Genomic DNA, 23,707 nt, shown 5'->3' with positions numbered 1-23,707 from the left:
AAACCCGAAAAAAAAACCGAAAAATCTGAAAAAATAAATATAATATAAATATATATTTATATATGTGTATTTTATTTTATTTTATATATACTAATAGAATATTTATATATAATATAAAGTTAATAATACATATAATATATATTATATAATAGAATATATTAAAAGAATATATATATTATATATAATATAATATATTAAATTAATAGAATATATATAAAATTCGGTTTTTCGGTTTTTTTAAACCGAACCGAAAAACCGAATTTTTTTATTTTTAAAACCGAACCGAACCGAAAAACCGAACCGAATTTCAAAATTTCGGTTTGGTTCGGTTCGGATATTCGGTTTCCGGTTTTTTTTGCTCTCCCTTAATTACAAGTTACAACAATTACAAATCACAAAAAACTTGAAGTCTTAAACAAATAATTTAAATACAACGAGACTACTAGTCTACAACGAAGCTAATTACAAATTACAAAAAAGACTTGAAGTTTTGAACAATAAATTTATAAGTATATATACTATTAGTCGGGGAATGAGATGTTTCTACATAACTAAATTGAGGACACCTTTAGCAATTCAACCTTAAATGTTGAGTTTAGTCTAACAATCAACAATTATAGTAGAATTGTCAAAAGTTTCCCGGATTTAGCCTTATAGAGAAATCTATTTCACCGACTAGAGTATATACAAATACAATTATTTAATTGTATTTGCATATTTTTAAAGTAGAAACAAATGGAAAAAAAGAAATAAAGGAAAAAGGACCTGAGCTCAACTAGCTCAACTTAAATTTTAAATTTAAAATTTAAGTTGAGGTGCCTACGTATCCCCAATGCTCATTTACATTAGGGAATCAAAGCCGACGTAGTTCTCTTACCTTACTTACCTATTTGGGTTGGACGACGGTTGACGGTTGGCCTATGATTCATCCCCGGTGAATTCTTCTTGTGATTCCTCCTGACGATCATCCCAATCATTTTCTTGTTCTCTGACATCAGCTTTGGCCCAATCATCAAGTAACATCACGGCTTCCATATTTTTCGCGGAGAGCTTACTTCTTGATTCATCCAACACACGTGATCCAACACTGAAAGCGGACTCGACGGCGGCAGTGGAAGCCGGAACCGAAAAATCTCCTTGGCCATTGACGCACGTATGGGAAAATCTTTCTCGTGTGTTCCCCACCAATCGAGGACGTCGATTTGGGCGGGAAGAGTAGGACCTTCATCACCAAAGGAAAAGAGTGAATCGAAATATAAATCTAACTCACTTACCATACCTGAGGACGACCTTCCGCCGGTGCTGTAGCTGTATAGGTCGGCTAATTGGGATTGCGCGTCGGGGTCATCATAATCAGTTTGAAATGCGAAGCCAAAGTTATGTTGTTGAGGAGGGGTAGTCTTCTGACTTGGTGGGTACTGTTATACTTGGTTTCATATTCGGTGTAGAGAGCACGCAAGTTAAACTCGAAGGTTTGTTGGATAATTGACCGGTCCAGGAGGTTTATTTGAAATGTTTCGGTTAGGTTTACTCCCCATTAGTCATTGGTATCCGCTTGCAATGCTTGAAGTGGAACAAGATCAGTAGAACTCAAATTGTTATAATAAAAATCTAAAATCCTGGAGGTACCGACTAATTTCCATTTTGGATCCAAGACCTTTGCAATAAAAAACACCGTTGAAATCTCACTGAAATACTTAAGCCATTTTTCAATCATATAATATAAAACACACATCAATTCAGGAGAAGAGGAAGCATTTTTCATCAAAGTTTTAAAACCAAGTGATATATACATGCAATGCTCTAAAACACGAACAACAGTGCAATAATAAACACCCTATAATTCAACAGTCGCATTTTTGAAATATTTGAACAATTTAAATAAAGCCATGCTATGATCCCAACAACTAAGCGACAGATATAAATCAGAAACGGGATTGGTTCTAAAAAAATCACACAAAGAATCTTTATGCGTCAAAGTAGAATTCAGACAATCATATGTCAAATTCCATATATGAGACACATCCATGGTAAAACTTGTATATCTTACCTTCTTTTGATGGCAATACTTCTTCCAAGCTTTGCCAATATGCGGCTTTTGATGGATTAATCTAACTGCAGTTCTAATAGGACTAACATGCTTTTGCCATAATTCAACCGCATCTTGTACACATAAATTCAAAATATGACAAGTCATTAATACTTGCAGTGTTAGCAGTTGCATTATCAAAACCAACAGAAAATATCTTATTGCATAATTGAAATTCATTCAAAACTTGAATAATTAAAGAAGCAATTTCGAGTGCAGTGTGTGGTGTCTCAAATTCTCTAAAACCAATTAAGCGCTTGTTCAAAGTCCAACTATTGTCCACAAAGTGAACCGTAATGCCCATGTATGAATGTCTATTAAAACAATCAGTCCATACATCTGAGCAAATGTTCACTTTGTGTCCCAAGTTGAGTAAATATCGTGATAATTTAACTTTTTTCTCAAAACATTGTCTAACGGTAGATCGTTGAACGGACATTCGACCTACTCTTTTGATAGCTACGTTTAAACCACTTTGCATAGTAACCTCAAATTTTTTGTCATCATAAACATTAAAAGGAAAGTGCTTCATTGCAGCCCATCTAGTCATAACATCAGCAATATTTTTTTGATCATATTTAAAAAGAGGCGTACCTGACGAACCTAAGCTACCGGGTTGGAAGTTTAGTTGGGTTTGGGTAGAGGCAGTGCCACATTCTACCGGATGCTTTGTCACCAAATGACGACGGAGGGTGTCATATCCCCCACCACTCGCAAATTTGTAGACTTTATCACAATAGTTACAATATGCATGAAACGCCGATGTCTCTTCTTGAGAGAGCGGATCATTAGGACTTGGAATTACCACCGGGACCGTCTTGTAGTGTTTAACAAAAATATCAGATTTCAATGTTTTTTAGTGGGTGGAGGGGGAGGCATGTCCTCATTTCCGCCAGTGCTAGACGGAATATGAGAATGAAATCTATCATTATTGTTGTCCGAATCCGACGATATAGACACGTCGTACTCGTCATCTTGTTGTTGGGAACTACCACCGCCCCTCCCCCACCTTGATGGGAGTAGCATGATCATCATATGATCTTCTTCTATCTATAAATATTATATAAGTAGTTTTAATTAGGAACAAAAAAAAAATTAAAAACTCAATCTTATGAAATTATGAATTGTAAAAATAATTTTATTTTTTAGAACTTATTTGCATGCGTTCAGCCGCCACTCGAGAAACCTCTTCTATAACTTCTTGACGACTAGGTCGCTTTGATCTTTGGGGACGACTACTTTGATCTTGGGCAATTCTTTTGCCCCGATCACCACGTCCCAGTCCACCACGAGAAGAAGACATAATGCAAAATGAAATTAGTATGGAATATGGAGTATTGAATAAATGGTAAATTACGAACACAACAATAAATATAGTAGTAAATAACTTGAGCAATTAGAGAGAATGATGAGAGAATAGAGAAATTGAGATTGAGAAGGAAATCCTTGTTAACACAAGAATGGGGTGAGTAAAAATGATGGGGGAAGTAGGGTATTTATAGGAGTAAAATTGGAAGAAATAAATAAAAAAAATTTCAAATTTCAAATTTCGACCGGTTTACTGGCTGGCCGAAAACCGGCTGTTTCTGACTGGTTTTCAGGCCTATACACTGCCACCTGAAAAAGGTGCTGAACCGTCGGAAACCGGCGGTGGTTTTTCTGCACACCTAGCCTGAAAACCTACGCCCTAGCTGGAATCCTACCGTTGGAACCGGTGAACCGCCGGTTACGGTTCGTGATATTTCTGAACCTGAACCGGGCCGCTTGAACCGCCGAACCGTCGGCGCCGGTTCCGGTTCATGAACCGGCGGTTCCGAACTGCCTGTTAACCGGCGATCCGGTTCGGATTGTGCATGTCTAGATTGGGGCATGTTTTTCCCCATATCCTTAGATTAAAACTATACTTGAATTATGCAAATTTGGAAAAATGAAAATCCACAATTTTGCATTTGAAAATACAATAAAAATAATTTAATTTTCGCATGAATAAATAAATATTCGCGCCACGATTTCATAAGCTCAAAAAAACCGCTTCGATGGAGAGCGGAATGATATCGGTCGACAGGTGGGCGGCCGGAAGCCAGGCCTACTTCCTGACTCACCTCCACGCCGACCACACCGCCGGACTCTCCGGCCCGTGGCGTCGCGGCCCCCTCTTCTGCTCCCGCCTCACTGCCAAGCTTATCCCCTGCCAGTTCCCGGGATTCGATGTCTCTCTCCTCCGCATCGTCGAAATCGGCACCTGGCATTCGCTCTCCCTGACTTCTCCTTCGTCTCGCTCCAGCGTCGAATTTGTGTTCAAGGCGATTGATGCTCAGCATTGTCCTGGTAATTTTTTTTTACTGTTTTTCGTTTGTGATGGCTGCAATTATTTTGTTTTTACTGCTTTGATTTGTACATCTCAGTTAGAATTTGCTTTAGTCGCGTTGTTTAGGGATCAGATTTTCCTTGCGATTGAATATGCTGATTTACCTCTTTTGAATTGTTAAGAGCATTATTGTGTTTCATACAATCATCTTGTTTAATATTGCGGCAAATCTCTTGTAGGAGCTATAGAGGTTTTGACCTATTTTTGTTCACTCTAAATGAATAGGTTCAGTTATGTACTTGTTTCGTGGTGCATCTACTTGGATTTCACGAGAACTTCACGACCCAGAGCTCTCTTACTAGAATCCGTGCTATTCCTCGCTACAGTTTTAAAACTGACACTCTTAACAAGCTGAATGAATTCCGGGGCCCAACCATAGGTATTATGCCATCTGGCATGCCATGGGCTGTGGCCAGGAAAGATGGGAATACGATTGGTGCTTCTGCATCTCATGTGAATGAAAAAGAGTGCAACGAAAATATCAGAAGTTGCTCTGAGATACATGGGCTGGGTGGAAATTCAGGAAACGCTACAAAATATTATGAAGTTCATTACTCTGATCACTCATGCTATTCTGAGATACGAGAATTCATTGAGCTTCTACGGCCTGTCAATATCAAAGGCATTGTGTCTTCGAGATCATGTTACATTAACCCTCGTTACTACTTTGGCCACCTTTGTGGAACTGAGCAAGCTCTCTGGAGAGTACAGCAGAAACTTGACTACGAGGAGGATTTAAGGAGGGCTGAAGTTGCTGAAATAAAACATATAGTAGATGGCTTTTCCCATGTGTCAGGAAGGAAAAGGAAGAATGATCACATGAAGTTTTTTGGTATACGCATAAGTAGGGTAAGCTTGTTGGGGAGGTTGAGCCGTGGAGCTAGAATTACAAGTACGGAGTCTTGCTCCGAATAATTGAAACTCATGGCAGTGTATATATATCCAGTTAACCTGTTTAGAAGGAACAATAAATATAGCTGTGTAACCAGTTGTAACTAAATGACATCTTTATTCTAGTTATGCAGTTTATTTCTCCGAACATACTAGTATTGAGTTACATATTAAAAGTACTATGAAAACATTGAGGAATTGAAATATTTGATCTACAGAACTAATTTGCTGTTGTGGAGGAATCAGTGTAGAACACTATGTGTTCTGGTTTTGCAGCTAAAAGGACTTTGAGACCCTGTGGAATCGGAGGTGAGCTCACAGCCACAACTCCCTCAAGAATCTGCACAACCTGACTCATTGAAGGTCTCATGTGTTCATCATCCTGAACGCACCAGCAAGCGACTATGCATATTTTCGACACCTCTTCTTCATCAGCATCTCCATTCAACGAAGGGTCTAGAAGACCAGATATGTCACCTCCGTTTACTGTCACACTTGCAGCCAATGAAGGGAAGAAGGTAGCATCATCAGCTGAAAGCTCTGTGTTTCGCCTTCCTGATACGAGCTCAAATAGCAACATTCCATAGCTGTATACATCTGCTTTAGTTGTGATGGCAACTCCTGATAACCACTCAGGTGCAAGGTAACCTCTGGTTCCTCGCATTGTAGTCAGAACCCGGCTGAAATCACGACCAATGAGCTTTGCCAAGCCGAAATCTCCCACCTTGGGACAGAAGTCAGCATCAAGAAGAATGTTCTCCGGCTTTATATCACAGTGAATGATGCAGTCCCTGCACTTCTCATGGAGGTACACTAACCCTCTAGCTATTCCCAGTGCGATCTGATACCTCGTACTCCACCCCAAAACCTTAGACTCATCGGCTTTGAAAAGATGCAAATCTAAGGAACCATTTTGCAGGTACTCATAGACTAACAACTGCTTCTCACCTTCATGACATAATCCAATAAGCCTCATAAGATTCACATGTTGGATTGTGCCAATGGTGCCTACTTCCGCCCTGAACTGCTTCTCGCCTTGGTTAGCGCTCTCGAGTTTCTTCACAGCCACAACGGTTGAATTAGGTAAAGTTCCTCTATAAACCGATCCAAAACCCCCTCCACCCAACTTATCTGAGAAATTCTTAGTTGCATTCTGCAAATCTTTGTATTTAAAGGCCACTAACGAACCCTCCACCACTTTATTAGTCCCAAAACTTCGTCTCCGCCTCTTCCACAGTGCAGCCAAAACTGCTAACATGACAAACACCACCACAGAACCACCCGTGGCAGCACCAATAGCAACACCCTTATCACTCTTTTTGCCTCGGAACACTGAGGAATAAGCAGAAAGTCTAATGTAGATAGTCCTCCCACTGCTATTTCCTTCACCAACCCATTGCAGATTCAATATGCCTCCATCCCAAAGCGTACATCTGCCTTCATCATATGCATAAGCCGTGCAAGAGCAATCACTTGAGCAGGCGGATTCACATTCGCCTCTGCTCTCAACACTCAACAGTCTAGAGTACTGAGGCAACCCCATGTCAGGACTCATCATAAACTCATCTTTTCTCCTATCAGCATTCCCACACTCCAAAGCATTCTCTCTCACACAACCAGCAGAGAAATCATTCAACTCCCATTCATCTTCAAACCTGTGCTTGAATCCCTCCAAACAATTACAGACTGGAAATGAGGGCTCCGTGCACACACCAAACTCCCCACAATAAGCTGGAACTTCACACTGCTTCGGCTCTGACCAGTACACGTTCCAGTCATTTCCCATCCACATTAGCTGCTTCACTTGTCCCGTCACATCCACAATCTGCCTTGAGATAATTGATGGATCACGAATCGTGTACATGTAATAGCTCTCGTTCTCATTGTCAACATAGGTGAAATTGTACCCGAACTTAAGAGCCGTCCTCATTTCAGGCACTCCACTAAAAATCACACCATCCCAAGCTCCACTAGCCCAATACTGCTCACTGTTATTCCTCCTTAAAACATATTGGCTCTTATTTAGATCCGCCCCGAGTGTGAACAATCCAGGAGCAGGATCCTCTGAGTTTCTCCATGATGTAAGAATTTGTTTCTTTTTAGTAATCTTGTTATACCCAATTCTTGCACCAGGCATCCATGTATGAGAAGGGTTATTATAACTTTCCCATAAATTTAGTGCTGGAGATGAAGAATTCGAACCTAGCCCTTGTCTTAAAACTAAGTTCCCATCATCAAGAAGCACAGCAGATGCAGAACTTCTTGAATCTGTGGTGCTTAAACCAGTTGACCAAATCTCGATTTGGGATTCATTTACGAGCATCAGATTACCTTTAGAAAACTTGAGTTGGGCAGAGTGCTTGTCTGAAATGGGAGCTTCTCTATTTGCAACCCAGATCACAGTTTTGTCAGTGATGTTTCTGTACCATATTCCTATGTAGTACTTGGAAGATTTACCTGGAGAGAAAAATCCGAGCTCGAATTTGCCACCCGAGGAAACGATGGTTTGATCACCGGATAGAGTTTGGTTTAGTGAAAGGGTGTCAGCTGCATGGGACAAAAATTTGTTGTTGCTCAAACATAGGATGATCAGAGCAAGAATCATGCTAGCATAGGTTCTCATGATCATGGCTGTGTGTGTGAGAGAGAGAGAGAGAGGTCTTCGATGGTTGACTGATGAGCAAAGGAGTTCAAACTTTGACTACAAAATACGTAGATTAATAATTGATAGAGTCAATATTCTTAGCACGAGCATTCAAAAGTGAGAAAGTTTGTAGTGCTTGGAATACTACTCCCTCAGGTGGATCCCACCAATAGCAAATCACTTTCCTCGTCTCTCACTATAAGGTGAATCATATTTCCATTTTAATAAAAAAATGTATTAATACATTTCGTTTCTATGGAATGAAGGAAATATTCATATATTTATGGAATATAGGATATACTTCCTCCGTCCCGCTTTAGCAGTTACCGTTACTTTTGCACACTCATTTTTTAAAAATGATAATAAATAGTTAAAATGGAATTAAAGTGGAGAAATAGTAAAGTAAGAGAGAATATTGTAGATAAGACTCATATTGACATTTCTCCACTTTAACTATTTATTACTCCTATTATTTTTATAAAATGAGTATATAAAAGTAACTGAGACTGCTAAAGCGGGACGGATGGAGTATTATTTATAGCCATATAATTATTTGTAACACTTTCGCCGTTAATCAAAATTCAACCAACTTATCTACTTTTAGCTAGCTTCCTTCTTTGCTTTACCTCACGGTTTCCATTTATAACCTATTGAGTTTTTGATAGAACACAAATCAACGCTACTCTTTATTTGACGATTGAACAAAGTTTTTATTTACTCTTTCTATTTATTCACTCTCTATTTTTCTCTCTCTAATATAGTTATCTACGACTCCATAATCGCATCATAATCTTTGATTAAAAGTTAAAACTATACTCGAATTACGCAAATATGAAAAATGAAAATCCACAATTTTGCATTTAAAAATACAGTAATAAAAGAGTAATAAAATTTTCAAGTGAATAAATAAATATTCGCGCCATGATTCGATGTCTCTCTCCTCCGCATCGTCGAAATCGGCACCTGGCATTCGCTCTCCCTGCCTTCTCATTCGTCTCGCTCCAGCGTCGAATTTGTGTTCAAGGCGATCGATGCTCAGCATTGCTCTGGTAATTTTTTTTACTGCTTTTCGATTGTGATGTTTCAGCGATATTTTGCTGCAATTATTTTGTTTTTACTGCTTTGATTTTGTACATCACAGTTAGAATTTGCTTTAGTCGCGTTGTTAGGGATCAGATTTTCCTTGCAATTGAATTTGATGATTTTCGCTCTTCTGATTTGTTAAGAGCCTTATCGTGTTAATGGATTATCGGATCATACAATCATCATGTTAAGCTGTTTAGCTTGACCAATAAATATAGTTGTGTAACCAGTTGTAACTAAATGACCTCTTTATTCTAGTTATGCAGTTTATTTCTCCGAACATACTAGTATTGAGTTACATATTAAAAGTACTATGAAAACATTGAGGAATTGAAATATTTGATCTACAGAACTAATTTGCTGTTGTGGAGGAATCAGTGTAGAACACTATGTGTTCTGGTTTTGCAGCTAATAGGACTTTGAGACCCTGTGGAATCGGAGGTGAGCTCACAGCCACAACTCCCTCAAGAATCTGCACAACACGACTCATTGAAGGTCTCATGTGTTCATCATCCTGAACGCACCAGCAAGCGACTATGCATATTTTCGACACCTCTTCTTCATCAGCATCTCCATTCAACGAAGGGTCTAGAAGACCAGATATGTCACCTCCGTTTACTGTCACACTTGCAGCCAATGAAGGGAAGAAGGTAGCATCATCAGCTGAAAGCTCTGTGTTTCCTCTCATTGATGCTTCTTTCCATTGCCATTGACGCATAACTTGACGATATAGACTATCATATTTAATTCTCATTCTCCAATTTTTGAAAACTATATTCCCCAATTCTGAATTTGATATTCCATTTGGATTTTTCATTAAAAATTTCTTAGATTTCATAGTCTGTAATTTCTCATATTTCATTGCTTGTTTTCTTAAAAAATCTTCTTAATCTCGTATGATGGTTATCGGTTTACCTTTGGTGTGTGATTTATGAATTGAAGCAATATCAATGGTGGAAGTGAAAATAAGAAAATCGTTCACCTCCATTGCCTTCTGATTTCCCTGTGTGGGTTTTAGAGAGAATTTTGTGATTTTTTGATTTTTGAAATTTTAGAGAGATAATATTAACAAATTACTAGACGTTCTAGAATTTGAACTTAGAGAAAAAAAAACATATTGAGAGTGTCCACAATGGTGGCCCTTGAAGGCCACCAAAGTTGGCCCGGCCACGAAATGTGGCTCTCCATGGCCATCCGCAATGGTTAATAAACAAAAACAACAAGGGCAACGAAATGTGGCCCTCTCCAAAAAAAAAATTAATTTGTTTACTTTTTTAATTATATTTTTTAATTTAACTACAACAAATTTAATTAGCCTAATAATTTGGAAAATAAACATAATTTAATAAAAAACGAATTACAGACAAATTTTCGTCGTATTATAGATAGAGGAAAATTATACAACGAAATTTTTTAAAAAACACTACACAAAAAGACGCCACCCTTCCTACTCGGTGGCGTCATCGGAATCCGGCACGTCTTCATCACCACCCCCACTGCCGCTAGCTCCGCCCGTCTCCGACCCATCGGCCCACCCCAACTTCGCCCTCAATCTAAGAATGAGGTCGTAGCACATCTTCTTGGTGAGAAGGTCTGTTGACTTCTCGTACAAGGACAAGTTATCCCCAAGTTGCTTCACCATCTCCACCTTGCATCTTTGGTAGGATTTTAATTAGTATTTTGTGGTGTTGAAGTGTAAAATGGAGTGGAAAAAATGGAAATGGTAGTATTTATAAAAGAATTTTTGAAAATTTAAATAAAAAAATTAATTTTTCGCGGCCCAGCCGCATTTTGTGACCCGCTGCAGTGGAGGACCACGGCTCACACGGCTCAGCCGCGTGAAGGCCGCGGCCGCGGCTCCCTCGTGGCTCTCTGCAGTGGGGGCCGCGCACCCGAGCCACGGGCCGCGGCTCTCCCACTGTGGACACTCTAAAATCTCAATTTGAATAGAAAACGACGGAGGAATTGAGCAGTGGATTTCATTTTGAGCACCCAGTGGATCAATCCTCTTACTTTGACTATTGAGATAATGGAGAATCATTTGCAAATTTTTGATCGCAAAAATTTAATGAAATGCATCTCCTTCCTTAATGTTGAAGTTTTTGAAATCGTTTATGATAGTTCATGGCTTTATTTATTGTAAGATAAAACCTAATTAGAGTATATATTAATTGAAAAAAAGAGAAAATCGAGGCAAAAACCATATCATATGGCTGAAATTTAATATCCTTGAAATTTCATTCACTCATAAAATCAAACAAACTGAAATGGAATGCTTTCTTCGATGGCAAAGAATGTACATTCAAAAGTCAAATAGTATGCAATCAGAAATTATTAAAATTAAAAAAATGCAGATACTAAATGATCAAGATAAAAGTTTCTTAATCAAAACTTGCAAAAAAAGTTCCATTAGGATCCTCAAAAGGAAGGTACTTTCCTCATTCTTTCTTTCCAATTCCATGAGACATGTTATAGATCCCTCTTCCCTGAAAAAATGAATAGCAGTCTCCCATTACGATAGTGAAAAAACACAAAACACGTTGAGAAGACAGAAACTGAGAGATGGACTCACGATAAGAAACAATGAGGTGCCAGCCAAAGCCAAAGGAATGGCAACTGATGTGAGCTTATCCATCGGTTGCTTCAAATGGGTGTATTTGTGGATGCTCTGGAAAAGCTTTTGCTTCTCAATGAGCTTCGCTCTTGACCTAAAGGGTTCCTCAGACATCCTGCATAATTTCATCACTTTGTAACTAATGGTTGTACGAGAGATTCATAACAAATTTTATTGCAGAATACCGAAGTAACCAAAACATATTTCATCGTCTACTCTAGGATAAAAGTACAGTCTTTACAATGGAGATGATAGTAGTGAAGGATCGAGATTCATATTTATCAACCATGGAAGATTAAATCAGAAAACTAAAGTCAATAGAAGATTCGTTGACATGTTCATGCTAAAGGGTCTTCAACCGCTGACAAAGATGAAATGCTCTCTTTGACCCTCACCCGACCAGTAAATAAGTATGAATGCACACAAGTCATACAGGTTTGTTACTCTCGAAACATTGCTCAACATAATATATGCAAAATAACTGATCAAAGAATAGCAAGAGAAATTGAAGACCAACCTTGTAAGAAAATGACATAACAAAAAAGGTATTAAAAGCAAATGGTAATAGCGTCTGAATACACAAATTTCTGCCCATTTCTGGTTTTGCAAGCATATGAAAAATCAAAACAATTGAAAGTTCGTGCATTTGGGTGAGAGTTCATCTATTTAGGCCCAATTACCACTATTATCAAGCAACAAAGTCTCAGCAATTTTGCTCTAAAACCAAATAATTGAATTTAAGCACGATACAATACAACATCCAGAAGGAGATATCCAGAAATTCTATGTCAATGCAACGCAGGTCAAAATCAAACCCATCATCTCTAATAAACCAGAGCGTATATCGATCTAAAAAAGAGGACAATAACAGACTCATTTATATATAGAAGGATTCGATTCATCAACGCACCAGATAAGATACCAACAATCCTTTATTGAAATTCCAGAAATCCAGATTCAGGCAGCTAAAAGCTCATAAATCAATCCACAGAGAAGTAATGAACCCTAAATCAAAACGAATTCCCTTCACGGAAATATAAATTAAAAACAGATACTAGTCCATAGAGACTGGACAATACCAACCTGAATTGCAGAGGTTGGAAAATAACACAGAGCGGCAACAGTAGGAGGATCGAAGAGATTGTGCGAGATCGATTAAATGTATGAGAAATGAGAATTTGTTTTCAGCTTAATGAGGATTCGAGTATGAACCACTGATCCAATTAGTATTAATTGGGCTTTTCATTATTAGTTTCTGACCCACACAAATTATTTGGGCTTTTCGTTATTAGTTTCTGACCCCCACAAAATTATTTTGATAATTTATTAATAGATTATCATTGAATTGAAAATTCTAAAATATTCATGACATACCAGGTGAAGCATCCTCCAAGAATGAGTACGATGAAGTTGCTCAAATTATTTTCTAAGGTCATTCTCAGTTGTATGACTTACACATAAAAAATTCACACAGCTCAAATTCTAAACTGTACTCCATTTTATAGTTTTGTATCTGTCACACATTAAATGAAGCATTTTGTATGCAACACAGAATTTATAACTATTTCGTTATGTGAGTTTAGTAGAGGCAGATAGAGATAAAGTAAAAGATAGAATAAAATAGGAATAATGGTGTTTAAGTTTTAGAAAATGTGTCAATTAGAATGAGACATACAAAAAATAAAAAGGTGGCGAAGAGAGTATAAAGTAAGCAAATATTTATAGTTTAGGAAATGTGTGTAATATCTGGTTTGCTATTTTACATCAACTTAATATTAGCAAATTGTATAACTACCCTAGTTAATTTTGTTTAGAAAGAAACAAGTCTTAAATGTGATGTATGGAGGCGAATTATATTAACTGAGATTGAACAATGAATATTTCGTGTAAAATACACAAAGCTATTTTAGTAATTGTTTGATTTGCAAGAGCTATATAACACAAAAATACAGATTTGAATCAGTGTGTTTTCCACCGTTTTGGTAACCACTCATTTGAGCCCATAATAAACGGGCCATTACCGATTAGCCGGGCCTAATACAAAAGATAACTTACATAAATTCTCATTAATTGGGCTGGCCTAATCCAAACACGGGAAATCATCGAAACTGAAATTTATTTGAACAAGGTGTAGTGTAGGGTTCCCTGACGTCATCGCATTCCCCTTCCCTCACACAATACTTTATCATCTCAGCGCTAAATACAGCTTCGATTTCCATCTGCCGCTTTCTTCTGCCCCTAATTCATTCCGAAATTCGGTTCCTCATCCGTTGATGCAATCCTCACCGATCAGAAATCGGAATCGGTGGAGTAGATTCTGCTATGGCGGCTCAACCCTAACTGCCTCCCGCGCTGTTGAATCCGCGTGATTTCTCCTTCGATTCCGCGATCGAATTGTGCAATTGGCGGAGTTTCGTATATGCTGAGCTAGAAATCGTTCGACAACATCTATTGGAAGAAGTTTACGGTTCGAGGCAGTGGCAGCTCGGCGACTTCTGGAGGAGAGGAGAGGGATTGTTTGTGTTTTCTCCTCGGATTTCCAGCTCAGTTGTTTAATCGATCCAAGTGGAGAGGCGTTGAGCGGCATTTGGATTTTTTGAGTGGCTGAAGGATTAGAAGGCCAACAGTTAGTCGGTTTGATTGATAAGTATTTGCAGAGAAGAAAAAGAAGAATTTATTGAGTTTCAGTTGTACTGTTATTGTTTCCATTTTTTTCAAAATTTGAAGTTGAATGCCAGGGCTTTCATTTTGTATTATTTGACGGCCTCTATTCTTGTTTGTGTTGTTTCTCTCTGGAAATAGAGGGTGAACATATACAAAGAAAGGCGATACCATAACAAAATATGGCTGTTTACTATAAATTTAAAAGTGCTAAAGATTATGATTCAGTTCCAATGGACGGCCACTTTATTTCGGTGGGACAACTGAAAGAAAAAATATTTGAATTAAAGCATTTGGGTGGTACTGATTTTGACCTCATAGTCACCAACGCCCAGACCAATGAAGGTTGGTTTTGATTCTCTGCACAATGTTTTTTTATAAAATTTTTAAATGAAACATAGGGTTGTGGTTGTTTTTGCAACTCTGTTTATAAGTAGAGCACATATTTGAGCTTTTACTTTGTTTAATATGATGATGGTAAATTTAAATGAAGACATATTTCAGTGCTATATTTCTATGGTGGAATGGGCCTTGGGTCTTAGTTGTTGCCAAGCTTAGTTTTTTTGGGTTTAGACTGACGACTCTTATGTTCAGTCACTTATGGGAAGCTGATAAGGGTTGATAACTGAATAAATTATGGTATGCTGATAAAGTCAGCTGTTGGGAATCTGGTTTGAAGAGTTTTTTGATCATGTTGTAGTTGATAGGAGATTGGTACTTTGGAGAATGTTGACTCAGTTCGAGTGTTCTATTGCTGTTTGTTTAGTCTTGCACTCACACTGATTTAGTAATTGAAAATTGTTGGAAATTACGGAGTTTATTCTGTAAAATATGAAATATATTAAGATCTTTAACAATTGTCATGATCTTCTGTTAGTTATTAAATGAACTAGTATTCAGTGGTATCTTGGAGATTGTTGTAGAGTAAAACAGGTTTTAGAAGTTGTGAGTTTAGCTACAGTGTATATACATACACACACATACATGCATATATACATATATATTGGAGGCTGAAGCTTGGCTGTGTTACTTGAACAATGTCCAAATGCAAAATCTGCAAGGAAATTGGGATGAAATCATTTTAATGCTGAATGTACTAATCATTGTAATAGTTATTGTACACTGAGAACTTTCAGTGTTGTAGTGTTGGTTTGGTTATTTCAGCCTGATTTGTGAAATCAGGACTGTGATGGAGATTGTGAAATACATCATGGGTTGATAGGGACTATGGCAGTGATGAGATAACTTTTGGTGGTGTTAATTCTAGTTTTACCGTTTGGTTTCGTTTTGTGGTGGTTTTCTGGGGTTTATACACATCTTATTGTTTTTTAATTTCAGAGTACCTCGACGAAGGAATGTTAATTCCCAAAAATACTTCAGTTTTAATACGCCGAGTTCCTGGAAGGCCTCGCAAGCCCATAGTTACTGCACCTGTTAGCGAGCAAGAAGAGTATTGCCTTATTCCTTTTAAGCTTTGTCAATTTTTTTGCTTGTGAGATTGAAGAATTTTGTGCAAACACCAAATGTTAAACATCAATTTGTGCTTCCTGTTGATGCTTTCTAAACTTTGTATGGCCAGCTTTAGTTTGTTTTGTCATATTTTTTAAAAATTCACTAATTGTGGTGGTTTTTGGAACCTTTAATTTCTCTGTTTAACTTCTCCATAGAAGGATTTACACACACACACACACACACTCACGAAAAAATAAAATACTAGGGTTACACTCTTCATCTGCAGAATTTCTTAGTGCTTAGTTTGTGTATTTGAATGTGTTGTCCTGTAGGTTGAATGTTGACCTTAATTCCGAAGATGTTCAAGCTGAAAAGGGCGGCTTTGCTGTAGCAGATCAGTCTTATGTGAAATATGTAAGGCTTCATTCATTAATCCTGGAATAGTTTTACCACCTTATTAGTGTGTAACTGGGAAACCGAACATGGGAGCATTTCCGTGCTAGTTTTTTTGTGTTGCAAGTGTATGAATACTTTGTTTCTTTTTTTAGGGTGAAGATGTAGAATGGGATGAATTTGGAAATGATCTATATGCTATGCCCGAATCGACCCCTGTCCCATCCAGCATCGCAGTTCAAGATGCTACTCCTGTTAGCAAAGAGGATGAAGAGAGCAAGATCAAAGCTTTAATTGACACACCGGCATTAGATTGGCAGCGGTGAGGAGCTGTACTGGCTTATCATAGATGTTCTGGGTTGATAATTTTGGACCAATTTATGTCCTCAATTTCTGGCTACTGGAGCTTAATTTTGTAACTTTATCTTTTGGCAGACAACCTTCGGATGGTTTTAATGGTAGAGGCTTTGCACGAGGTGGCAGAACGCCAGGTGGACGTGGTGGTTTTGGTGATTCTCTTGTACCTTAGCGTGTAACTAGAATATTCATTGGTTGTTTAAAAATAAACATAAAATCATTATTTTGTTCTTTTAATATCGTGCTTTTAGCTATTTCAGGAATTTATGCATTGATGCTTTGCCACCTTCCTATGTCTTTGTTGTCTATGACTATTTTCCTGAAACTCGATGGTCATGTTTCCAGGTCGAGGTGGATTTGAGAAGAAAACACCACCACAAGGGTACATATGTCACAGGTGCAAGGTGCCTGGTATGTTCTTTTTCTAGGAAGGTGGATTGACTTATTTTACATTTATATATAATTAAAAACAGTATTCTTTAATGACGGGTTTCTTTCCTGCAGGACACTTTATACAGCATTGCCCTACTAATGGAGATCCAAATTTTGACATCAGAAGGGTCAAACCTGCTACGGGAATTCCAAAATCAATGTTGGTGGCCACCCCAGATGGCTCTTATGCAATGGCGAGCGGGCTTGCAGCAACATTGAAGCCAAATGAGTAAGCTGTCTTCACTAATTAATTTTATGTGTTTTACAAGGGCCATATTTACTCATCAGTGATTCTTTATAGGGCTGCTTTTGAGAAAGAGATTGAGGGAATGCCATCTACAAGACCAATTGGTGATCTTCCAAAAGAGCTGCGGTGCCCTTTGTGTCAAGAAGTAATGAAAGATGCTGTCCTGACGAGCAAGTGTTGTTTGAAGAGCTTTTGTGATAAATGTAAGATCTGCTGTATTGTCCTGATCCTGCTAATGTTACTGGCTCTTTTGCTTTTCACTTTACGCAATTTTGCATGCGGAATGAGGTTTTCTTATCAAGTGTTTGAAAGGATACCATGCTTCTCCTTTGTTTCAAGACCTCACTTTTCATTTTTCTTACTTCTCTGTAGGCATACGGGATTACATTATATCGAGGTCAATGTGTGAATGTGGGGCCACAAGTATTCTCGCAGATGATCTTTTGCCCAACAAGACCGTAAGAGATACCATTAATCGGATTTTGGAATCTAATAATAATAGTGGTGAAAATGGTGGGAGTGCTTTTCAAGCCCAAGGTGTGTGCCTTATTTATCTCACTTCTTCTTTGCTCTCCCTCTGTCTCTCGCATACACAATGCACACTCCGAAGTGTAAGTGTGAACATCTTTCACCTTGGATATTGAGTGTGCTATCAATGTGGTCTACTTACAACCAGCCTCCTAACTGTTCTTTTTTGTTATCCTTTTTGTGGTTCAGACATGGAGTCAAGAAATCCACAAGCAAAGGTTCCATCCCCCACGCTGTCTGCTGCCTCAAAAGGACAGCAAGTGCCCGCACCACCACCTCAGAGGCAGGAAGTTCCTACAAATGTGGAGACTGTTGAAGAAAATAAGCCTGCTATCGTGCCCCTGAAATCAGAGAAAGGTATAGCTCTAAAAGTGCCTGATGCCTCAGAAGCAACACATGACTCGAGAACAGTTAAGGAAGCAGCATCACAAGGAAGTGCTCCTCTGCCTGATGAAGAGGTGCAGCAGAAACCAATATCTGGAGAAGCAGGTAAAGGCATTCACATAGTTTGCTATATGCAATATTTATGCCAAGGTTTTGACGGGGATTTTTAAGCTTTGGGGAGTGTTCCAAGCCTTGATTTGACCAAAATTCATAAAAACACATGAAAATCATAACTAATATTATACATAAAATGCAGAAACATACCAAATACTCCATATTTTAACACATAATAGTCATAAGGTTGTTAATGCAATTTGTTTGTTCCTTAATTTAGGAGCATGAATTCTGACATATGACCTTTTCTTTGTGGTTTCACAGGCCGGAAGAAAAAGAAGAAGAAAATTTCCATGGCTCCTGGTGGTATGGCCTTGTCAAAATTTGATTGCTGTCCTTTCTTGCCTTTACTAATCTATGTACTGTGATGTATTTTATAATTCATACTATAAGTTTGGTAGCTGATCCAAGATTTCGCTAATATTTGATTCGTAGAGGTGCATTTGGACAAGCTAGAGGAAATGAATGTTTGGCTGGTTTTTTTTATTGTATTGAACTTCTCTTCTTTGTTCTTGACTAAGTTTGCTCTATTCATTGTGGTCTTTGCACGGAAACAACTAATTAAGCCAGATTAATTGGTGTATGACATTCATGCTTTTCTTCTAGTTCATTGTGTATAAGGCTCTGCAGTTCTCTTTGGAGCATTTCGTCAAGGATGTCAATGAATAATTTTTTTCAACATTCGGTTGATTTCTTACTCTGTATCATAATATTTGTATGATCATGCTTAGTTTGCTATGAACCAAGCTGCATTCTTGCTTGCTGCATCTGAGACTTGACATGAAATAAAACAGCATGAATGCTCATGATAAAGTCTGGTTATTCTGATTTAGCTGTGTGAATATCAATTTGAAATTTTGGAGTGCCCTGCAGCTGCAGAGATGCAGTGGCGGGCTGGCCCAGACCTTGTTCCTGAGAATTACATGATGAATATGGGACCTTCTGCTTTTAATCCTGGCTGGAATGGCATGCATCCTGGATTTGATAACTTTATGATGTATGGTGGTGGTCCTATGCCCTATGGGGGTTATGGAGTTAATCCTATGGACGTTCAGTTTGGGGGCTTTTTACCATATGATCCATTTGCAGGACACGGTGGTATTCTTCCCTACGGCCCTCAGAGGTATGGTTTCACTTATACATTCTGAACGCGGTGTTTGGCAAATTTAAGTGACTGCTGTTATTTTTACTTCCCGGTTCTTGATTATTGGGTTTGCTTTATGGGTTCCAGGGACCTTTCTGAGCTAGTGGGATACAACGCTCCCCCACCCATCATGAGTAGAAAGGAATTTGAAGCCCGCAAATCTGATTTGACGAGAAAGCGCGAAATGGAGAGACGCGATGAAAGGTAAGCTCCCCCACACGTTTCATTCTACGATGTGTTACTCATGTGCTATTTAAAGAGGAATTATTATCTTAACCTAAGCTTGTTTTGTTTGGCCTTTTGATATAGGGAGTTTACTAAAGATAGGGAATATGGAAGAGAAGGGAGCAGTACAGTCAATGCCTCTTCAAGATCCAAATCTGTACGTATTTTTATTGTTTACCTAATGTTATTTTCGTATACTCGTCTCCCAATGCAGGCCGAGTTTATCGTCGTTGAGATGTGTATTTCTAAAACCGAGTATTGGTTCAGAGATTGACCCCTCCACCTTCTGCCGCCGGCCACCACCTTCCGAGTCGCTGGGACCCGGAGCTTCCTCGCCCGTCTTCCAAAAAGCGGTCTGACTACGAAAACGAGGATCACCATCACCACCACCAGCGCCGCCACGAAGAAACTAACCGCGAAGAGCCCCACCGCGACAGGGATCACCACCGCCACCTCCACCGCTCGCAGTCCCCCTCAGAAGCAGCCGCCTCTGCGGCGGACAAGAAGCATAAGGCGAGCGTCTTCTCCCGGATTAGCTTCCCAGCCGGTGGCGAATCGTCCACCAAGAAAAGAAAGCTCACGTCGGCCGATGCCGGCTCCTCGAGTCACAGGACATCGAACGGGCAGCACGAAGAGCACAAGGCAGGTACTGGATCAAGAAAAAGCAGTAGCGCTGCCGTCCAAGTAGATCACGACAGCAGCGACGACGATAGGCATTTCAAGAGGCGGCCGTCGAGGTACACCTCGTCGCCTCCTCCAGCTGCCTCGGTGGAGGAGGAGCACCGCCATTCTAGAGGGTCGAGGGACAGAGATCGTGGGGTGTATAACAGCAGCAAGCGTAGATAATTGGAATGGATACTACTTTCTGAGGAGCTTTTTATTCGGTCTTTGGATCCCTGTTTGCTTCGATAATGTAATAAAAAGAGTAATGATCAATGATTTATGACTTGGTTTTCACAGTTGCCATTTAATGGGGCATGTTTTATAAATAATTTTTATTTCACTCCCTCCTCTCTCCAGTTAGCTACTCTTTTTCTATTTCCCACTTTCTATATAATCCACAATTCTCTTGTCTAATTTTATACTTACAAATTAGATCCATTTGAGTTTGCCTCATATTATACTTTTCGTATTATAATTAGATCCATTTGACTGCCTTGTAGTAGTAATTTGAGCAAATTAGATCCATTTTATTATAGATGCCAATTTTTGCATATCTTTAATTTTATCTATAATGAATCTGACTCGTATTATATTTTACATATTATTCCATAACAATGCGATCCAAAATATTTGGTTAAAACACTTTAGAAGGATTATTTTTGTGGAATCAACACAGTAGATGTTCATATTTTATACCATGATTTCCATAGTATAATTTGTAATTTACTAAAGCATATTTCATTCCATTCTTTTTTTCAATAGCATTTGTTTTGTCTACCTAGCACGAGAATTGCCGACCGATGAAACACAACTTTGTTGGTGAGATGCTTCTCCTCCATCCCATATGTCGGGATTCAAGTCACCAATATGTCGGGATTAATCAAGTCAAGATGAGGGGATAAATGGAAATTCATAATAATTTCTCTTTAACAATGAAAAATATGCAAGGAAACACTGTATATATTCCTATCATCGTTTTAATTTTATCCTAATTTCATTCCACTTGTCTTTGCATGGCTACTTCCGATTTTTGATTTAATGGGTGAATTTACTCACCACTTTTATATGTCAAATACCAGTACTACTATAGTACTACTATTAACTAGAACAATTTGGTAAATGAAGCAACACGTGCAATATATAACGCAATCATACTAGATAAATCATGTAGATTGTCAGTTAGTTTATATTATGTCTATTAATATTTTATATTTTTCATATTTGCAACGTAAAGTAATTAGCAAAAGGATGCAAGCTAGCCAAGACATGACTAACAGAAGCATAATGACCGACAAATTAGACCCCCAGCCATTTTGCCTTTTGCAGTTAGCATATTCAAAATCATAGAATCTTGAAAAGAACAAACTTTGGAATAATTATAGTAGCTTTTTAAATTTTAAAGTTGCGAAGAAAATTAATAACACATTTACACTACTCATGCCAATAATCGAGATAAGGTTCACAAGTTATACTTTTTCAGCTATTTTATGTGCATAGCTAGATGATCGTATAAAATATTTTTATTTTGTCTACATTGATATATTATTAGTATTATTATTATTATTATTATTAATACTATTATACTTATATGAAATAATGAAATGCACGAAGATTTGAGAAATCCCTCCAACTACTTTAAACTTCTAAGCACACTTTGAGAAATTATAGTGATAACCAATCACGAAATCAAGAAATTAAGTATATATACATGCAAGCTGCAAACATATTATTAATGTAGTAGTACATAATAAGATCACACATATACTTCTGCTACAAACGCTAGCTTTTTAAACACATAAAATGGACCTAATCACCAAAAAAACAGAAAAGGGGTCCATTAGTTTCTAAATACACAAACACAACTATATTAATTTACATGAAATAATCTAATTGATCTAAACTTTCTGGAATCTCAAACCTCAACAAATTACTGCAAAAGCTTTCCTTCTCATCTTCCGTGCCCCCGTTGATGAACGTTGAGGCCGATGGCGTGGATATCACTGAATCGAAGCTTGAATTCTCAGACAAGTCCACCGCCTTCATTCGATCCGAAACCCCATAGAAAAAATTCGAACCATTTTCATTTGTAGGGCAATAATTTTGGAAGACTTGGTCACTTGTGCTAGGAGAAGTAGTAGGTAGTTGACCTAGATTATTTTGGGCTGATTGAGGTGGATTTGGAAGTGAAGAATCTGCAAGATTTGAAGGATTTTGTTGGTTTATTAGGTTTTCAAATTGATTAGGTTGGAAAGTTGGGGTTTGGTTGTTGAGATTGTGTGAATCCAAGAGTTGATTTTCTTGAAGCTTTTGCAGTAACATATTAGGGTTTTCAACATTGGATGATAGGAGGGTTAGGGTGAGCGGATTGAGGAGCGTCTGGAGGCGGAGGAGGTTCGATAAATTGAGGTGAGGCGAGGTAAGTATCGATGATAGATCTAGTAGGTCGAGCCGGGGTGCATGGGTGACCGGGTCAATCCCATTTCTTAGGAGCCTCTTTCTTATGTGTGTGTTCCAGTAGTTCTTGATCTCATTATCCGTCCTCCCAGGCAAACGGGCTGCGATCGCGGACCACCTGGATGATCAAGAAAAAAGGAAAACCTTTTAGCCTAAAAAGTGAAATCTCTTAGTAACATTTCATTTGCTCCATTTATGAATTATGTAGAAAAAATGATGGTAAAGTTCCCATTTTGCTATTAGAACCCAATCCAAATTCTTTATTATTTCAATTTTAATATCTAGACAATATTAACTATTGGTGAAAATCTTACTTGTTGCCAAGAAGGCTATGGAGTTGAATAATAGATTCCTCTTCCTCAAAAGAAAACCTTCCTCTCTTGATATCAGGCCTCAAATAGTTTGTCCAACGCAGACGGCAGCTCTTCCCACATCTCTCAAGCCCTAAAAAAAACACCCACTTATGTATACATATTCTTGAATAATAAGCATCTGAAAAATGAATAAAGATTTGATTTTTATATATACATACCGGCGTGCTTGGGGAGTATTCTCCAGTTACCGGGGCCATGGATTTGGATGTATCGAACGAGCTTCGTGTCTTCCTCTGACGTCCACGGCCCTTTCTTGAGCCCTTCTTTATCACAACATGGTGATCTTCCCATTCTTTAAAGATGTTAGATTGATTTTCAAGAAAATTATTAGTATAAGTTTTTGATGATAAAGTTCTAGTTTGAATTGATGTTGTGGTGAGGTAGCCAGCTCCCATATTTATATAGTACCATATGTAAGATTGTGTGTGTGTGTGTGTGTGTGTGTGTGTGTGTATGATTGGTGAATAATTGAAGTCAATAGGATTTGGCGCCGGCCCTTTTCATGGTCAATCTCTCTCTCTCTGTGTTGTGTGTATTTGAGTGGTGAGATTTCAAAGATTTCTTTGTTTAAAGTCACTTCAGCTTGATGC

At 38.2% G+C, this 23,707-nt stretch overlaps 4 protein-coding genes across 5 annotated transcripts; 2 read left to right on the top strand and 2 right to left on the bottom strand.

Moving 5' to 3' along the window:
* The first annotated feature begins 4,293 nt into the window (after positions 1–4,293).
* LOC121787031 lies at positions 4,294–5,418 on the top strand. The gene is made up of 3 exons (XM_042185628.1): positions 4,294–4,417; positions 4,683–4,893; positions 4,981–5,418. Exons 1-3 carry the CDS (start codon positions 4,400–4,402, stop codon positions 5,370–5,372), a joined length of 621 nt encoding a protein of 206 aa, XP_042041562.1. The 5' UTR covers positions 4,294–4,399; the 3' UTR covers positions 5,373–5,418.
* Positions 5,419–5,449: 31 nt separating this feature from the next.
* Positions 5,450–8,028, bottom strand: LOC121787030 (G-type lectin S-receptor-like serine/threonine-protein kinase At2g19130). The gene has a single exon (XM_042185627.1). The coding sequence runs from the start codon at positions 7,975–7,977 to the stop codon at positions 5,569–5,571; it is 2,409 nt and encodes an 802-aa protein (XP_042041561.1). The 5' UTR covers positions 7,978–8,028; the 3' UTR covers positions 5,450–5,568.
* A 5,774-nt stretch (positions 8,029–13,802) lies between these two features.
* Positions 13,803–20,629, top strand: LOC121787329 (E3 ubiquitin ligase PQT3-like). Of its 2 annotated transcripts, none has more exons than XM_042186032.1 (15): positions 13,803–14,695; positions 15,689–15,800; positions 16,135–16,216; positions 16,351–16,517; positions 16,631–16,704; positions 16,898–16,963; positions 17,057–17,213; positions 17,286–17,434; positions 17,604–17,768; positions 17,949–18,248; positions 18,522–18,563; positions 19,161–19,380; positions 19,489–19,605; positions 19,711–19,783; positions 19,894–20,629. In XM_042186032.1, the coding sequence occupies exons 1-15, from the start codon at positions 14,533–14,535 to the stop codon at positions 20,470–20,472; spliced, it is 2,466 nt and encodes an 821-aa protein (XP_042041966.1). In that variant the 5' UTR covers positions 13,803–14,532; the 3' UTR covers positions 20,473–20,629. The 2 variants fall into 2 exon arrangements, with proteins under 2 accessions (XP_042041966.1, XP_042041965.1); XM_042186031.1 differs by having other exon boundaries at positions 13,804–14,695; positions 19,131–19,380.
* A 1,343-nt stretch (positions 20,630–21,972) lies between these two features.
* On the bottom strand, positions 21,973–23,463 carry LOC121786011 (transcription factor MYB102-like). The gene is made up of 3 exons (XM_042184515.1): positions 23,276–23,463; positions 23,058–23,187; positions 21,973–22,861 (listed from the first exon to the last, which is right to left on the bottom strand). Exons 1-3 carry the CDS (start codon positions 23,406–23,408, stop codon positions 22,162–22,164), a joined length of 963 nt encoding a protein of 320 aa, XP_042040449.1. The 5' UTR covers positions 23,409–23,463; the 3' UTR covers positions 21,973–22,161.
* Between the last annotated feature and the right edge of the window lie 244 nt (positions 23,464–23,707).

Source organism: Salvia splendens, chromosome 22 (assembly GCF_004379255.2).
Source record: "Salvia splendens isolate huo1 chromosome 22, SspV2, whole genome shotgun sequence".
Classification (NCBI taxonomy): Eukaryota; Viridiplantae; Streptophyta; class Magnoliopsida; order Lamiales; family Lamiaceae; genus Salvia; species Salvia splendens.
The sequence above is the reverse complement of the archived record's forward strand: the minus strand, read 5'-3'. Positions and strand labels throughout refer to the sequence as shown.

Bases quoted from the DNA above. Each gene is read 5' to 3' on its own strand.
- LOC121787329 (XM_042186031.1), top strand. From the start codon at position 14,533: ATGGCTGTTTACTATAAATTTAAAAGTGCTAAAGATTATGATTCAGTT. The intron at 18,249-18,521 runs GTAAAGGCATTC...GTGGTTTCACAG, and splicing joins ACCAATATCTGGAGAAGCAG to GCCGGAAGAAAAAGAAGAAG. The intron at 19,381-19,488 runs GTATGGTTTCAC...TATGGGTTCCAG, and splicing joins CTTCCCTACGGCCCTCAGAG to GGACCTTTCTGAGCTAGTGG.
- LOC121787031 (XM_042185628.1), top strand. The intron at 4,894-4,980 runs GTGCTTCTGCAT...GTGGAAATTCAG, and splicing joins GAAAGATGGGAATACGATTG to GAAACGCTACAAAATATTAT.
- LOC121787030 (XM_042185627.1), bottom strand. From the start codon at position 7,977: ATGATCATGAGAACCTATGCTAGCATGATTCTTGCTCTGATCATCCTA.
- LOC121786011 (XM_042184515.1), bottom strand. From the start codon at position 23,408: ATGGGAAGATCACCATGTTGTGATAAAGAAGGGCTCAAGAAAGGGCCG. The intron at 23,188-23,275 runs GTATGTATATAT...TGTTTTTTTTAG, and splicing joins AATACTCCCCAAGCACGCCG to GGCTTGAGAGATGTGGGAAG. The intron at 22,862-23,057 runs GTAAGATTTTCA...TTGATCATCCAG, and splicing joins CATAGCCTTCTTGGCAACAA to GTGGTCCGCGATCGCAGCCC.